The 12,937-nt window shown below is 39.5% G+C and overlaps 1 protein-coding gene across 2 annotated transcripts; it reads left to right on the forward strand.

The window, feature by feature from the left end:
* postnb (periostin, osteoblast specific factor b) lies at positions 1-12,525 on the forward strand. Of its 2 annotated transcripts, XM_029516860.1 has the most exons (22): positions 1-148; positions 603-701; positions 4,220-4,284; positions 4,522-4,679; positions 4,759-4,923; positions 5,007-5,153; positions 5,524-5,665; positions 6,495-6,707; positions 6,840-6,974; positions 7,543-7,691; positions 7,817-7,953; positions 8,139-8,269; positions 8,382-8,512; positions 8,718-8,820; positions 8,935-9,002; positions 9,268-9,313; positions 9,445-9,474; positions 10,006-10,197; positions 10,283-10,330; positions 10,703-10,774; positions 10,854-10,892; positions 11,876-12,525. In XM_029516860.1, exons 1-22 carry the CDS (start codon positions 30-32, stop codon positions 11,902-11,904), a joined length of 2,418 nt encoding a protein of 805 aa, XP_029372720.1. In that variant the 5' UTR covers positions 1-29; the 3' UTR covers positions 11,905-12,525. The 2 variants fall into 2 exon arrangements, with proteins under 2 accessions (XP_029372720.1, XP_029372721.1); XM_029516861.1 differs by lacking the exon at positions 10,854-10,892.
* The last annotated feature ends 412 nt before the right edge of the window (positions 12,526-12,937 follow it).

The following is a 12,937-nucleotide window of genomic DNA, read 5'->3' on the forward strand; positions in this document are numbered from 1 at the left end:
GTTTGGAGGGGCTAGCTAAGAAATCAAGGATGAAGCTCCTGTTTGTAGCTGCCTTTGCACTCTTTGTGCTCTCTACATTCGACCATGCTGACTCTTCAGCTTATGACAAAATAGTTGCCCACAGTCGCATCAGGGCAAGGAAAGAAGGGTAAGCTTATCAGTATTTTCAGTATTTTTTTTTTTTAAAGCCCTTGTGATATTTTTGTTGTGCATGTAATAGCATTAAATCTGGAATATAAGAAGCATCTAACTGTTTTTGCACATTTGTGTCATTTTCTATTTTCATGTGAAATATATTATATAATACAGTGATAATTTATTTGCATTTATCATTTATTAAGATGAAATGTCATGTCATGCATTTAATAAAAACAGAAATGAATATAATTGCATTTTTCTTCCATAAACTGTTAACCAGCAGGGCTATAGTATAGTTAGGTCTCAGAAAACAGCCAGGGTAGAGCTGCTAAATCATGATTCACGTTTGACACTCAGCATTTCCCAGCAGGGCTGAATGGCTCTTAATAGTTTACATGTGATTGAAATGAAAGTTTCCATAAAATCTGATTAATCCCTTTTTCCCTTCCCTCACGTCCCACCAGACCCAATGTCTGTGCACTCCAGCAAGTCATGGGGACCAAGAAGAAGTACTTCAGCACGTGTCGCAATTGGTACCAAGGGGCCATCTGTGGAAAGAAAGCGTAAGTGTCACTTGATGTTTGAAACATTACACAATGTTTCTCCAGTTTGGAGATGAGCATTACAAAGAAATTCAAACGGCTGACAGCTTTTGAAGGTGGAGTATTTCTCCGTACCGTGTGCTCCTTCTGCTTCTTTTTCTACTTTCCTTTTTCTCTGAGGATTCTCATGGAAACTTGGATGTTTCCATTGAGACAGACATGTGGTAACTTACTTTGAATGAAACTATCGCTTAAAATGAATAACACATTTGTGGACATGACCCGAAACTCTTTGGATTGAAGGTTGTCCCATTTAGTCTTATAAACTATAAGTTGGCCCTTTCATAACTTATGAGGCTTGGTCGTCGTTGGATGCCGCTGTGGTGAACCACTGATTCCAGGATGTGATGTGGCGGCAAAATCTTGCCCTCTATTCATGACTGGAAAAGTGTTCAGCTCAACTGTTCTGGACAAGCTCTTTTTCTCTTATTGTTCCTGCTCGCTCAGCACTTTTATGTTTAAAGCTGAATTGAAACCATGCCTATTTTACAGTCTATCTCACTCCTTGTCTCACTCTTACAAATATACAATGCCCGCACACTGAGTTTGCCCCCTCTTCTTGCATTATAACCGAGTCATGCTGTGCACTCTAAATAGGCTTACTTATTCATGATGAATACACACAGCTTACTGAAGTTGGCAAATGATAATGCCGGTAGCAGCCAAAGAATTTTATCTGTTTCAATGGGAGTCTGACACAGAACTATATCAAATCACTCAAAAACATGGCTAGGACAAAAGTTCAATTGATTCTGATTCACTGAATTTCTTAAACCCTGACTTGCTGAAAAATAGTTTGATTCCACTTTGCCTTATATGAATATTTCTTAAAAGCAGAGCTGCACTCGAGGCAGACATTTTCCAATTTCTGGATGAGATTTATTCAATTCATGACAAATGCAATGAATTAAATCCCAACTAAATTTGCTTCCCATTTAGCGAAGGGCCAGACATGAAAGACTAATTTATGGCAGATTCATTTTTTTCAAGATGCACAGAATGATTCAAAAGACAGGTAAAGATTTGCAAAACACATTAGTCTCCACAACATACACCATATTACCTTGCCTACCACATCCAAAACTATGCCCCCTCTACCATTCCTCCCATTCTGTCCTGCAAAAACTCTAAAGGTGTTTCACAAGCATGATAAAAAAAAATATTTTCTGTGTTTAATAATTATTGTTCCATTCTGCACTTGTGACAGTAAATTGTGAAACAGTGAGAGTTTGGTTAGGTTAAGGAAAGATCATAGTATGGATTTAAAGTAAGTACTTCCTGAAGGTGAGACGTGTATCCTTGCCACAGTTTATATAACAAACATGATGTTCAGCTTAAAGGGGAATGGTCATGCATAAAAGAAGCCAGGTTGACGGTAAGTTCCACACAGCAGTCTGTGAGAGTCTTGTGTTTTGTCAAACCATTCATGCTCTCCAACTGCAGACTTTGCTCTATACACTATGTCACCCGACTCCTTCCTTTACTGCCATCATACGGCTGCCAAAGGTCACTTAACAATATGCCAATCAAATGTAATTATGATTGATGATAAGCTCCTTGGCAGGAGGACAGTCTCTATCACAACTAAAGCATTTTTTCTAAATGGTATTATAATACGCTTCACCCATTGAAGTCCAATTCAACAAATATGTATCTGCTTCCAGCACAGCTCCATCTCCAAGAAAGTTTTGCACAAGCAAACTTCCAGGATGCCCATTATTGATGGGATGAATTGGAAAAGAGCCACAAACCATCTATTATGTGTGACAGCTATTATCATGATTGTTAGTGGAACAAGTCCTTTTATAGAAATGCTGACAAGTCAGAAGTTTCCAACTTCATGGCCAAACATGGTCTCTTTGTGTGGGAAAGCAATGTAGCAAGGGTTTTGCTGATGCTGCCCCATTGGGGTTTGTATGAGCTCATCCTAGTCCCTCCAACCCCGTTCAACTTGGATTCAAATACATCTGTTAAAGAGTTTCCTCCACACTACAGAAGCTTTGGTCCTGTTTCACACAGCAGCAGCGGATAAAAGCTGTGACAGCACCACAGTTCAGTGCTTCATGTCTGGTCTCTGAATGTCATGGTCTTCAGTCATTAATTACTCACCGGCTTGTGGTCTGTTTTTATCATGATAATCATCTGCAGTTGTGCACAACCTTGCAAGTAAATGCTTGTATATAAATCTGACTAATCCAAGTGTTACTAATTATGATTCCTCAAAGTGTAATGGTTGGTTTATCATGTTTATACTGACAAATTCTACAGATAGCATGCATTTATGATTGCCGATGTCCGGATTTCACAAGTAAAATTCTGATAAAGGGCTTAGATGAACTACGTCCAATTGTGCTAAATTTCTACTAAGAATCTGCGCTCCCCCATGTTCACTCCCATATACAATCAAGTGTAATTTCAATTACTGCATTGTTTACATATGTGTGAAACAGGACCACATGATGATGATGTTCTACCACTTTCCATGGTTATTTCTTCTATATAGAGCAGATAAAGTGGTGAAGAACAATAACAATAAAGCAATAAACAATAAAAGCGAGGCAGTAATGAACTTCCAGTCAGCTCTTGACACATGTGGTAATGTTTATCTCTAATGGGCACATCCATGGTGTTCTTTACGTCTGGTGGGTCTTTTTATTGTTGCAAGCCCATGAGTTATTTGGGTGAAATGTACATCTCTGTCTGGTTTTGCAGGAGCTGGAAACACGCTATGCTTCCAACATGTTCAAACCTGCTGACACGAGGAGTATAGGCATGTTTATATCTGGCAGCTGCACTTTAAAAATTTAACTAACCCCCCTAGGCTATGGTGTCCAACCAAATCTAAGTGGTGGGGAGACAATGACTTTCACATTTTTTATCAATCCACAAGTAATCATGTCTCATTTGTAATTATCCAAACAGAAACCACAATGATTATTGTTTAGATGAAAAAAAGGAGAATTCTGATGACTATTACATGATACTGTGTATAAGATTAGCTCATCTGTTCCATAAAGACCATCGCAACCTTTAAATGTTCCGTATGCTAACCGAAAATTTCCTAAAACTCAGTTCTAATTACATTGCAGTTTCTCAAGGCCAGTGTCTAATAACACGAAGGTTAACCAAATGCCAAGTGGAGTCAAAACTAATTATTTAGCCTCAAAAAGGAGGTATTGGTAATACTGTATAAATCTACTACTGTAATGGTAGCATAATTCTCGACGCACCATTTCCATTAGGCTTTGGCACGGGCCACAGGTCCACATGGACTGTTTGGGCAGTGGAAGAAATAATTAGCAACATCTGGAAACACTGAAGGCCACATGTTGATTTGGCTCAGATTATGGCAACCATATAAAATACGAAATTTACAATTACGAAAACAAAAAAACAAAAACAAAACAAAACTGTATTTCAGAAGCCAAATTTCTTCTTTGAAGTGATACCAACATTTGTGATCTGTGTTTTGCCTTCAGGACCGTGCTTTATGAGTGCTGCCCAGGATACATGAAGCTGGAGGGCATGCGCGGCTGCCCTGCAGGTACAGTGTGAATTGTTAAATGGTAGTCAGTGTATAAATGTCAAAAGAGATAATGTTTACCAACTGCAGAGCAGCTGTGTGCTATGTCTGAGATTAAACCAAATAAACTACAAGAGGATGTGCCAACATATTGTCAGCATATGCAGGGTTTGTCTTCTTGTGCTCCAAATGTTTTTATTTCTATTTTTAAGCGGTAAACTGGCAGCTAATAATGCTCACTGTAAATATTTGTCTTAGTGGCTCCAATCGACCATGTGTATGGCACCTTGGGTCTGGTGAAAGCCACCTCAACACAAAAATACTCTGATATCTCAAAACTGAGGCCTGAGATTGAGGGACCTGGATCGTACACCTTCTTTGCCCCAAGCAATGAGGCCTGGGAGAATCTGGATGAGGTAAGTCATAAGCAAAATAAAAATCCAGAGAGCTTCTCTGCGTCTGAAGATTTAACATCTCATTTCCCTCACCTAACAGACAGTGAGGAGTGCACTGGTCAGCAATGTCAACATTGAACTGTACAACGCTCTGCATTATCACATGGCCAACAAACGCTACTTAACCAAAGACTTGAGGAATGGAATGACAGTCACTTCCATGTACAATGACCTCGGACTCCATATTAACCATTACTCCAACGGGGTGAGAATAAGCATTCAGTATGTGAACAGCAGGCTCTACATGCGATGGTACAACATACATAACAAGTGTGTGTTTTTGCGCAGGTCGTGACTGTGAACTGTGCTAGGATCATCTACGGCAACCAGGTTGCCACAAATGGAGTTGTGCATGTGATCGACCGCGTCATCAGCGCTGTTGGAAACACCATACAGGATACCATTGAGGTTGATGATGACCTGACCACTCTGAGCGTAAGTACGCACAAAGAAAATTACCACCTCGAACCCTGAGGCAAAAGTGGAACAGTTTGGGGAGTTTGATAGTAAATTTTCATGGTAATGTGTAAGAAAATAAATCAGTCTTTTTTTTTTTCTTTTCTGCTTCATCTAAGAGAGACTGTGCATTATTTAAGATCGCAAAAGATCCATAATATTGACTGAAATAACCGCAGGTTGAAACGTACCATTTGCAGGAATACACATGGAGCTATGGAACACATGCAGTGCTTTTATATGTGCTATATAAGCTTCTTTTTTGCGTTATTAAGTCTATCTCCCGCAAATGTTTTCTTTCTGTCGTATACTGAACCTCGCTTCACATGCCGATGAAATTGCCTTCTAGGATTTGGCTCAAAATGCTGGGCTGCTGGAGAAGCTGGGCATGCCAGGACATTATACACTCTTTGCCCCCACCAATGAGGCCTTTGACAAGCTAGGCAGTGATGTGTTGGAGAGACTTCAGAGCGACAAGGAGGTCCTCAAAGGTAACCTGTACTTTTTAACTCTTAGAGGTCTTTTGCAGCTCCATAATGTCCCACACTGCAGTGGAGACTGGCTGTTTGTGTTAACTGCAGCAAAACTGAATCATATGTATATTTAATGATGGAGGGGACCGGAAACCAAATAACGGGGTTCCCTGACAACACGTTACCCAGACCAAGTGACCCATGAATATATTTTCTTTATTTCTTTTTGCATGTTCAACTTTTTTAATTCAAAACAGATGAAGCCACAATGGGTCTGGAACTTACACACATTGGCAGGCTATACATAACAAAGCTGAGTTAGAGAGTTATAAAAATAAGTAATACGCAACATTGCGGGTGGAAAGTCAAGCGATGCACCACATCATTTGACGCTTTGGTAATTCTTTTATTTTTTTCATTTTTTTAAGCATTGTTCTGTATATTTTTGTGAGGAGGTCAGGATCAATACTGTAGACACATTTTCAAGAACTGAGTTGGGTTTCGTCCCTCAAGTACAGTGGCTGTATTCTTAACCTGAGACAGGAAACAGCTGCTTCATCAAGTAAACTGGTCAAATTGGCAGCTACTCAAACATTTTTATGAGCCCACCGCTTGCCCTATAATATGAGATCAGCTCATTTCACACAAGGTTGAACAGAAATGTGAAGAAATCTTAAGTCTTCTCACCGAAGGACCCAAGGGGTACAAAGGGTGTTTGGACTCCAAGGGGCTTGTATCTTCAGCTGTAATTTAACATGACAGAGAACATAAAACAACACGTGCAATAAACAATTGTCTGTTTTACACTAACCTCATGTTAACCTTTAACTATGCTTTACCGTTACAGCTCTCCTGAATTTCCACCTTCTGGGCTCAATCCAGTGCTCTGAGGCTATCATCGCTGGAAGCTCTTATGAGACCCTGGAGGGCAACAACATTGAGATTGGCTGCGATGGTGAAAGTTTGACTGTCAACGGCATCAAGATGGTGCTCAAGAAGGATGTTGTCACCACCAACGGAGTCATCCACTTCATCGACCAAGTGCTCATGCCAGACTCCGGTAAGCGTGGCGCCACCTTGTTTCCTCTTATCTTAGTTTATCTGGTTGATTACATATTCAGTGTACTTTTCCAGCTGTTCTTTTCCTGTAATCCATGTTTTGAGAGTGCCATTATTTCCTCTTCCTTTCAAGCCAAGCAGGTGATGGAGCTGGTTGGACAGTCCCAGTCGACCTTTGGTGACATGGTGTCCGAGCTGGGCCTTTCTGCTGCCATGAGGCCAGAGGCTGAATACACTTTACTGGCTCCCCTCAATGTTGCCTTTACTGGTGAGTCACTCGGTGCTCAGTATTTCATGCATATCACTGTTTTACACTCAGGAGACTGCTACGCTCTCAGCCACCGTCTGGAACAAAAGGGAACACTTGATTTAGCTTTCCATGGTGATTCATTAGCAAATGTATATACACTTAAGAAGCTTTATGCCATGCAAGACAAAGTACCCACTCAGAGGAAATTCCTGGACTTCACCCAAAAGAGGAAAGATGTTTTGTTTCTGTAACAAGGATGTTCAATTAGTTGGAGCAGAATATTTTTATCTTTGTACCCATTCAGATTGCATGCAAATTGGGAGATAAGCAAGGCAGCAGCAGCTAGATGAAAGAGAAACTATGCATTCAGACCGTGTGCAGTTCAAATCATTAAACATGATTTGTATGTAACTGTCTGTGGTCCACTCATTGATGCCAGAGATGGTTTTTTCACAGGCAGTATTGTGGCTGCTGCTCTCAGAACATTGTGGCCCAACAAAACCCAGTGAGAAATAATGCCACAACAGTGGTTGTTCTATGTTTCAGTTTCCAAAGGGAAATATGAAACCATTCCTTTCCTCTACAGATGAAGTGATGTCCATGGATCAGAGGTTGCTCAAGGTTATCCTGGAGAACCACATCTTGAAGAACAAGATTGTCCTGGGACAGTTATACAATGGCCAGCGGGTGGAAACCATTGGAGGAAAATATCTGAGGGTCTTCATCTACCGCACAGTGAGCTCTTCTTATAAAGTCTACACACACAACATATTTTATTGCTGACATTTGACCATTAGTCTTCCCATCTTTGGGATGTAACGTTAAACCCCTTGCCTTCAAACTGTGGATTATTTCTGCAGGCTGTGTGCATTGAGAATTCCTGTCTGGTAAGGGGCAGTAAAGAAGGAAGCAATGGGGCCCTTCATCTCATGAAGACTCTGTTGAAACCAGCTGAAAAAACCATGTTTGAGATTCTGACAGAAAATGGGGGGTTCAAGTAAGTAGAGATCAATGTTAGCGAAAATGCACTGTGGTATTAAAATGCTGCTTAATGCTAAAACCACAACTTTCTGTATCTTTGCACGAGATCCACGTGGCATATAAGGGAAGGGGAAAGTCAGCCCACAGTGGTTTTGGTAACAGCTAAGTTATTATTTTTTTTTTTTTCTCTGTGTGCGGCAGGATCTTTTTGTCCCTGATGGAAGCCGCTGGCTTGACTGACCTGCTGAAACAGGAAGGAGACTTTACTCTCTTTGCCCCAAGCGACAAAGCTTTCACTGGACTGAGTGAGCGTGATTTGGACTTGTTGAAGAGTACGTACCCCAGACTCCCTTTATCTTCATCTATGTTTTTCAAATAGTTGCGTGCCTGGTTATGGAGAACGGAGTAACAACTGATGTGTTTCCTGTTTTCAATTCTTTTCAGGTGACATCAATGCTCTCAGAAGCATCCTTCTGTATCACATCAACAACGGCATCTTCATTGGAGGTGGTTTGGAGACAGGAGTAACAAACCTTCTCAAGTCCATCCAGGGTAGTAACATCAAAGTGCTGTCTGTAAGTATTCAGTGTGGCAAAACTCATATCTTTTGTTTTAAGCCAGTTCATTTTTTACCTGAGGAGGTTCAGTGTTATTACTGAATTATAAGTATCCAATAAAATCATTTTTCTATCAATCACTTATTTGATAAAATCTCCACCTGCTTTGATAAAATGATATACCATGGAGGAGTTCATTTCTCATTTTAACTGTCTCCCTCAGGCAAACAAAACGATGCTAGTGAACTCTGTCCAAATCCCTGAGTCTGATATCATGGCCACAAATGGAGTTATCCATTTTGTCAACCACGTCTTATATCCCGGAGGTACAAGCTTATTTGATATTCCCTTTCCATTTTTAAACATGTCCAGAAATGTCCTCTTTAATATCAAACCTCGTTAATACCCAATTATGGTTAACACGCTTTCCTTTCTTCCAGATCTCCCAGTTGGAAGCCAGGATCTCCTCACACTACTGAGGAGGATCATCACGTACAGGCAACTCAAGGTGCCAAATAAAAAAACCCTCCTTGTTATCAAAGCAGCGAGGCAGATAAAAGGCTGCGTCTAGTTGTCTGCCAAAGTGCAATTTATGCTAACAAACAAGACAAGACAAAACAAGCGCATACAAGATCATACAGCACAGTTGAAAACAGCTGGTGTGGAGCTTTAAGTTTCTGATGTATAACAGTTTTTTCATTTCACTGCCGATTCTTAATGCAGTTTTAATCATTTATAGGCTTTGTTTTGTTTTTTTTTTCTCCTTTTTACAGTACATCTCAGGATTCAAATATCAGGAAATTCCCCTTACATTTATGAGTAAGTAGCAACAATGTTTGTTTTTTGCAATTTGTTTGTTTTCATATTACCTTTATCAAATCAGTATTTTTAATTTCCCTAAGGGCATTTTTTATTGTCATTAATGGCTTCATATCTCCTGTTGTTACTAGAGAGGATCGTCACTCGTGTCATCCAGGAAGGTACAGTAATGATGACAGAGTATCATCATCATGTGATTCTTAATCAGTCTGACAGATGATATCTGGGCCAGAAAACAGCTTTGTGCATAAAATTCAGGCGGCTACTGCCTGTTCAATTGTAACATAATCCAGATAATTTCATATACACATATAAGTACATGCATACAAACAAGGATTGGCAGCTGAAGAACCATCAGTCAGAGAAGTTGGACTCTCTGCTGCTGACTCATCTTTGTAACAGTCAGCTATATCAACGAGATAAAGGAAGAATTCAAAAAATGTCTTTCAGACATGAAATAATAAAGAAAAACATCAAAAAAAAAAAACGCGAATAAGAACACAATGGTTAAAAACTGGAAGATTATTCTTTGATTATGAATCACATTTCTGCCATAGCAACTCTTCCTGAGCCAGCGAAAGGTCCATTTGTTATGTTGCTTGCATACAAATGGGAGGTTCTCTGTATGGAGGGGAAATTCTGTGCTGGCTTTACTTTCAACATGCTGAAACGTGCCATGCTCATTTTTTTAGCTCCCGAAATGTCCAGAGTTACAAGTGTCATCCAGGGGGAGCCCACCATCACCAAAGTGACCAGGGTCATTGAAGGCCAACCTTCCGTCACCAAGGTTACCAGGGTCATCGAAGGCCAACCTTCCGTCACCAAGGTTACCAGGGTCATCGAAGGCCAACCTTCCATCACCAAAGTCACCAGGGTTGTCTCAGGTAACATATTCTCTCTTGAACTGGAAAGTCAAAGGATTTTTATCAAGTAATGTTTAAAACAACTGATGGATGCTGCTGTCTACAGGCCCTCAGTACTCCGTCTCCACTGGCACCACCAACATTGACTTCGAAGGTCAGTGAAACCATTTAATATGTTTTACCAATGAAATTTGAGGATTTTCAGCTTTTTAATGGTAAATAAATCTGGATTTGTTTTAAGAAAAGAAATACTTTGAAAGCTGTAAAGGTTTGTTGATAAATACTGTTATTATACATATAAGAATAAAAAATATTTATATTTTTGTCATGTATTATAGATTCAATATTTTTTCAATATATTATTATTTATTATGTAACTTTGATAAACTATCTAACAGCTATTTAGAGTATAAATATTTCATCATTGGTATATCAGGGCTAAAATTGCTAATAACTATGTGAGGCATTTGTTTATTAAAATTAAGAACAATGCATTTGCACTAAATATGATACATTTTTCCCTCAGGAGTCGAGATTTCTGGAGTTATGGAAGGGAACGCTAACATGGATGCTGAGAGTTTAACCAGAATGATCAACAGTGAGTTTTATCAGTGGGGACATCTCCGTGAATAATTCATAAATAATAATATGACTTATATGTTTGTTTGCCTCTGTAGCAGGCAGTGAAAGAAGGACCCCAGGCCGCAGAGTTTTAGGTAAAACAAACCCTGCATTTGTAACAAATGCAGTGTAGCCAGTGAGCTACTTCAGGCAGTCCACTCGAGTCCATGTCTGTGTGTACATACTCTCCTGCCTGCACCCTAATGGGTGTATTTGACATTGTTAGGAAATGTGCTTACAGTGCTCAAAGTTAGATGAGAAGATTGATACCTCGCTCATCTTGATACAATAAATGTGAAGCCACGGCCAACTTCTAGCTTTCTTTTGCACAAACACTGGAAAAATTAGACAAACATCTGGACTGAATTTGTCCAAACAAACAAGACGTAATGTGAGAATTAATATGCTTTAGAAATGCTTTTCAGTGGACCTTTGAACAAGTTCGGTGTGTCTTCTTGCTCCTGGTCCTTGTGCAAAGTGGCAAAGTAAAACTTCTGGGCAATAAATTCTGGATGCGTTTCTGGCCCATGCATTTCCACATCTGGACTGACTACATCTGTTATCCTCCAGATTTTGTGTGTGTGTGTCAGAATTCACCCCAGATGTAGAAGTAACATCTGACATACTGTCTTTTTAGCGAGAACAATTGCCCTATGGCTGTAGCTTCATGGTCATCAAACAGGCATGGGAATGGTGTCACTGTTCTCATCTAACCCCTGGACAGAAAGCACAACAGCATATTTTCCCATATGTCGAAGTATTTCCTTGAGCCAACTGTGGGCTGCTCACTCTTTTGCTGCCATGCTTGTTGAAACGTCGCTCAGCTGAAAGCTCTGCTGATACTTGGTGTTAATGTCACTGCTCTTCATGTAATTTCTCGTGAGTCCCACCGTCGCAGCATCCTCTTGTCGATCTGAGTCTATAACCCACCCAAGTAAGATCATCACTCCCCCTGTCTGTTTTGTGCTGAGCTTGGTGTTTCCTAGTGGGGAGAGATGAGATCAGGGGAAATTCTATACGTCCAGAATACTCTACTTCATGTGACATGTATTTATGGCTCTACTCTTTTTTTTACCAGCTGGCAACAGGAGGAGGGGAAGAGACTGAGTGAGTGTCTGCGTTGTGAAACAGGAGATACCAAACCCAAAGGTCGAAAGTGGAGTTTCAACACAGAGGATACACATAAATTGTCAGTGATTTCAATTGTACTGTGACAGGTATAGCTGACAAAAAAAAAACACTATTCTCATAAACAATTTATTGGTGCTTTAAATGTATACCTAGTATGAGCGTGCAATGTGTTTTGGTTCAGTGTATGTAGACAGTGTTCAAATTAACATTTTGGCCTGACATTAAACACACAAATCAAGGTGGGGTAGCTATAAAGCTTTTAATAAGCCATTAGTGGAGCTGTAAAAACATTTTAAATCCCAAACTTCTCTATGACTTTGCGAGAGGTTTAAGCCAAGAGTTTTTTATTAGGTCTTTGGGAAAGATTTAAAAAAAAAAAAAAAGTAAAAGTGCTGATCTGTTTTCAAACTTCAGTTGTTACATTGTTATATTTCTCTGGCTGTAAGTTGTGTAAGATTTTATGTAAATTTAGTCTGTGCTTGAATCATTTGGAACTATGTATCGAATTAGACTGTCCTCTTTTTATTTTCCAAACATCTTCCAATAAAGTGCTTTTCTTGATATGAATATGCCAATCTGAAAAAGGGCATCTACAGAGATTGTTGTTTGGAGTGATTTAAGTCATTATCATTGGTTTATAAAAGAGAGTCTAAATTTTCAAGGTGAGATGTTTGATCTTTTATTTGCATGCACGGGCTCTTTATAGTAGCCTCCGTTCCAACCCTCCTCTGTCATGATCATTTCTCTCCATGCTTTTATCAGGGTGGGTTTCCAGTCCAAGAATATACCAATCTAAATATAAAATGCACTGATTTAAGCTGCAAAAAGAAATATTTCTCAATTTTTCATGGAAAGCAGGTCATATGTTCCTGTACAGTATGACAGTACAGTACAGCATTTCCAAAAATAATAAACACTAGAAATGTGAAAACTCAATCATTCATTTTAATTGTAATATAAGTAAATATGATTTTATTGCAGTGGTTATTATGAAATGAAAAACTATGAA

This window comes from Echeneis naucrates, chromosome 13 (genome assembly GCF_900963305.1).
Source record: "Echeneis naucrates chromosome 13, fEcheNa1.1, whole genome shotgun sequence".
NCBI lineage: Eukaryota > Metazoa > Chordata > Actinopteri > Carangiformes > Echeneidae > Echeneis > Echeneis naucrates.